Source organism: Mytilus galloprovincialis, chromosome 9 (assembly GCF_965363235.1).
Source record: "Mytilus galloprovincialis chromosome 9, xbMytGall1.hap1.1, whole genome shotgun sequence".
Classification (NCBI taxonomy): domain Eukaryota; kingdom Metazoa; phylum Mollusca; class Bivalvia; order Mytilida; family Mytilidae; genus Mytilus; species Mytilus galloprovincialis.
In genome coordinates, this window is record NC_134846.1 from 34,603,698 (window position 1) to 34,609,080 (window position 5,383).

Sequence of the window (5,383 nt, forward strand, 5' to 3'; positions counted from 1 at the left end):
CGCAACGAAGCTAAAATCTTATTGAGACCATGTCCTGTAAATTGTTTATTTTATACTTTTCATAGTTTGTAAAAATGTTTTACATTGTTATAAATAAAATATGAGAATTGAGTCAATTCGGTGAACATAAATTTGGCAGCTAGTGCCCCTTTAAGAAATAAAAGTTTTAATAGGATTGATCATTGAAAGAAAACTAATTTCCAATATATATACATGTGAAAATTAGTCGTAATACACTCACGTCATATGTTGTAAATGTTAAATTACTTAGGATTATGTACCTCGCGTTTTGTTCTTTTAAAAATCTTTTGAAAATGACAGTAATCAACTTAAAATGGCTGTAATTGATTAAGCCCTATTCCAAAATTACGTACGCCCTTTACCTGTATATTTTACCAACCTACAGTTTTAAGTAATCAGGGTTTTTCCTTAGGAATTAATTCGCATATCGTAGGCGGACGTGTAATGCCTGTGTACACATCAAGTGTATTGACCTTGTGAGTGTCATTTCAGGTGACAATAAAAAAGAAAATTGGGGCTTGGTAATATCTTGATTTACTACTTTTACTAATGTCTGCAAAAGATTAAGCTATAGACCCTTATTTAAATGGGGATCTTTCGGTAAAAATGTGTCAGTTAACCATAATTCCGCAAAAACAGACTAACGCAGCAAGTTAACATGTATGGACATCTGTATCTGCTTCTTTGATGTTAAACTTGAAAATGGTCGAAAAAGGACAGGTACCTTAAGAACATGTATAATGTTCGATTGGCTTCCACTAGAGAGCATGGCTTATGTTAGATAAACTATGGAACATTTCTACTCAAGGCTAGATATCCACAATCGTATTGGGCAGATATTGACATGGAGCTCTTGGTACTGTGCGTCATTAAATCTTAGAAAATGTGCAATCATGAATGGTTGGTACTAATCTTTCTGATTGGGTTTAAGTGTTCATTATACTAAACCTGTAAAAATCCAACGATTTTCTGCACCATGCAAGGGTTCAGGAGGTGTGTTTTGGGGCAGCATGTAAATTGACACATGAATTTAGTACATACTCTGAAAGCACCCTTTTGGGACATGCAAAATAGAATAGTTATTTTAATCTAGTTTTTTTTCACTTTAAAATATAACATCGTCTTTCAGGCAGAACATCGTCTCGGTAACAAAAATAGCAAAGCTGATTCGTATCCCGTTTTAATTTTCAATGTTTAGAAACCTTTGCCCAGACGCAAAAACAGTACATCTATTCCAGTTCACCGTTCGACGATTAAAAAACAAAATAATGTCCCCTTCCCAACTCTTCTTTGGCACAAAAACAAATCTGGAAAACATAAAATACGGCAGTTTCCGCGCAACATAGAACTTACAAGATATTTGGCCAGCACCACTTTGACAGCGATTTCATTTTTATTGTGTTATTTTATTCGGAGTATTGCGACAAAAAATTCTTCTTCTGTTCTCCATATCAGGTTTAGGTAACAAATAAATCCAATGCAATGCTATATTTCTTTTTGATTTTGAATGTTAAAAAAATACAAGGAGGTGTTTGTTTAATAGAAATCAAATCATACAAAATAATTACACACATGCGCTTTAATACAGCCTAGGTCAGATGATTGTGTCATGGTAGCATGTGATTGGATCAATTCAAAACCATGTCTAAAGACTGGACAAATGGTTTATGTCCATTCTCCTCTAAGCACACGTCATTTAAAAGTAAGAAAAGGTCTTGTAAGTATGTAAGTAAGTATTTTTATTGAAATAAAGTCCAGACTATCATCAAATGAACATATACATAGGCGGATCAAGGGGGCCCTGGGGGGCCTGGGCCCCCCTTTCGTGGGAAAAATTTGGTTGATTATATAGGAAATCATTGAAGAATGAGGTCCCTTAGGTCAGTCAGCGGGCCCCCCCCCCCCCCCCCCCCCCCCTTAGGAAAAGTTCTGGATCCGCCACTGATATACATTCATTTGTTTACACAACTGAACAAAATTATTAAGGTTTATGACCCCTTCTGTAGCCATTTTTGTACGAATTTTTCAAACTTCAATAGTATCAAAACAACAGATATAACAAATAATAGAGATAGACCATTTTGTACATATACTAGGGGAAACCTGATGCTAAGCATTATAATTTATTGTTTCATTGCATTTAATAGAAAAAGAGTACTTTGTGGCAAATAAACCAAGATAGAAAATCCATAACCTTTCATACAGAGATTTTTGTTATAAAATTTGAAACATAGGTTACTCACTTGCTTTCCTATTATGTGCTAGTGTTTATTTTTTACAAAAAGTTCTTAGCAACCTGTAAATTCCAAAATACCTCGTGCTTAGTCACGAAAGTCGAGAGCAACCTAAAAGGTGTACTTGATTTGGTCCATATTCTAATTTGTTTTAACCAATAGCTACATTAATAAACTCGTTTTAAGGAAATCAATGCTAGCACTGCATGCATTAATCTTATATCTATCAGTCATGAAATTCCCAAATATGAGGGTAGAAGGATAAATGCTGTGGATTTTTTTTTAAATTTCCATATATTTAGCATTCATTGAATCAACACAATTGAACAAAATTATTAAACAACAATATATTGAACAGAACAATTGACACTGATTCTACGGCTGAGTATGCACGGAGTCAGAGTAGTATGGCAAAGTACGGTGACATGTCGTTTCTTTTTTTTTTATTCCTTAATTTTAAAAACCATAGTTTATTGAAAACAGTCAATTTCATGCATTTAATTGTGAAATCAACAACACACTTATCATTTCAAATATACTATGGATTTAATATGAAAAGGCCTGCGCTAAACAAGAATTTCGAATCTCAGATAGGCAAACATTTCTCTTAATATTTTAAAAAAAAATTAATAATTGTTATTTAACAAAGCTTTGTCGGTATCACAAATTTTGAACTACAAATATAAAACTTTAAATCAAATAGCAAGGCTGGTTTTGTGCTATGAAGCGGATCACAAATCAAACGCAGCTAAAATTCAATTTTCTAAATGTTCAATAACAGAATATTCCTATTTATAACTCTTCCTGTTTATGTTATTAAAGTCTCCTTGATTTTGTCCCAAAATACAACATTGTTCATCGTTAGGATATTCAATGTAAGATTGTTTTTGAACTAGTTCTAACATCACCAGAGGCAGTTCACTTGGACGAATCTGTTCAAGGAATATGAGAAATAGAATGTTTTGACCTCCTCTTGAGTAAATGCTCTCCATTCTAGCCATATTAAATTCAAACATACAATAATACGAATCAAGAAAGGATCTTGTTATTATGCAAACAGTTTTCTTACTTTCGTGTATTGCATTTGTAATATTTTGTGTAATGTCTTCTCCCGGAAGGAAATCTCTTTGATGAATGCATAACTTCAGATTCTCCTTTTGTTCGATGTTGGAATAATGTCTTTAAATAAGAAATCCTCTTCCTCGTCGGAATAGGAAATGAAAGCATCAAATGTATAGTGACCATCGTCCAGAATCGGCCTATATCGCTTATATTTACTTCTGGTCATATGGTATACGTATCGCAGTCTCCATCGGTATCGATATGCTAATCCACCGACCAGAACGACGCAGGACAAAGCAATGCCTGATGTAATACATGCAATCAAAACGGTATATGAAGTACATTCTTTTTCAAGCTGCAAAACAATTGGTCTTAATGGAAATATTGTTATTACAGAATTATTCATCCAATTACATCTGTATGTGTCAATGCCAATAAAGATATAACGATTTTCAAGCATCCACTGAATAAAGGGGAAGGTATTGCAACCACATTGTAAGTTATTTTTAGAAAGATCGATTTTGAGACTGGAGCTCTTTGCAATGTTCGATATGGCATTCCTCGACTCTTCGGAGAATGCTAGTATTTTGTTGTGTGAAAGGTTTAACATTTCCAATGACCGTAGTGTAGAGAAATCAAACGAGATGTCCGATAATATATTGTGACTAAGGATTATCGTTTTAAGCTTCGGATGATTATGAAATATTGAAAAATGTAAACTTTGAATTTGATTAAACGATAAATCGACATATTCAAGCCGTTTGGCTGACTGTTTTGAATATCTATTTGAAGCTAAAAATTTACCAAGACCATTATTTTGTAATTTCAATTGCATTAAATTTGGCATTTCGAACTGGAATTTGTTCAAATTGTTGTATGATAAGTCAAAAATCTCAAGTGTTGGTGGTAGAAAGTATTTCCCTATAACATAAACAAAACTGTTGCCTCCCATTTGTAATTCTTTAATACCAGAATTTTTTAAACAATTAAAAAAATCATCCCATTCCAAACTAACTGCGTCTCTTAATGTATAAGTCATAACCAGTTTATGAATCGGTGTAGATCGGAAATTTTCTACAATTGTAGATATATCATATATATCGAAATTAATATGTGAAATGTTAAGTACTTTTAACTGTTTTTGGTCCTTAAAACTGCCGTCATGTACCTCTGATATGCTACACCTAGATATATCAATGAATTGCAAATATTTCATGTTCTCAAATGTGTATGAAGCCAAATAAGTGAAATCACAGTAGCCTGTTCTAAATGATTTCAGATTAGTTAATTTGGAAAACCTTTTATCGATATTTTGGCAATCTGGTGATTCGTCAACATCTATTTCAAGCTTTTCTAATTGTTTAAGGTTAGTGATAACATTTGTACAAGCCAAAAATCCGTCCCTGTCATTATATTTTGCATTCAAATGTCGTAACGACTTCAAAGGTGCAAAAACTCCTAAAGGAAATGATTTCCACTTTAACGATAAGTTGTTGTGTTCTAGTTTCAGTTTCTGTAGATTCGAAAGTCCAGTAAATGAACCAAGTTCCAATCGCTTTAGTTTATTCCATGATAAATCCAACTCTAACAGGTGCTTAAGATTCTTAAAACTACCATTTGATAATAAAATTATCCGATTGTACTTCAGGTTCAGAACATTAACAGTCGATGGCAGACTCGGTACTGATGTTAAATTGATATATGAACAGTTAACGTATTGCAAATTAGCTTTGATATAACAAAGACATCGTCGATCAAAAACACAATGTATTGATGTCGTATTTTTGACAAATAGAATAGTAATAGTTAGTAGTATGCAGAAAAATAATATGTTTACCATTATGCAACGGGAGAATTTTAACTCAACTGGGATCACAACAGCATTGAATTCTACAGAAACGGTGAACTTTCAAAGTTTTAGGCCAGACAATTTGACGCTAAAACAAAATTGTTCAAATTGTCACGGTCTGCAATGATAGTGGTCAGCCTCTTACTGCAACAATGACAAGTTGTGGTATATCACAATGATATCACGTCTCACTTACGTCATTTGCATACACTGTATT

General features: G+C 33.2%; 1 protein-coding gene across 1 annotated transcript; it reads right to left on the minus strand.

Moving 5' to 3' along the window:
- Positions 1-3,112: 3,112 nt before the first annotated feature.
- Positions 3,113-5,383, minus strand: LOC143044875 (toll-like receptor 4). The gene has a single exon (XM_076217096.1). It carries the CDS (start codon positions 5,155-5,157, stop codon positions 3,400-3,402), a length of 1,758 nt encoding a protein of 585 aa, XP_076073211.1. The 5' UTR covers positions 5,158-5,383; the 3' UTR covers positions 3,113-3,399.

Coding starts and splice junctions, on each gene's coding strand:
- LOC143044875 (XM_076217096.1), bottom strand. CDS start 5,157: ATGGTAAACATATTATTTTTCTGCATACTACTAACTATTACTATTCTA.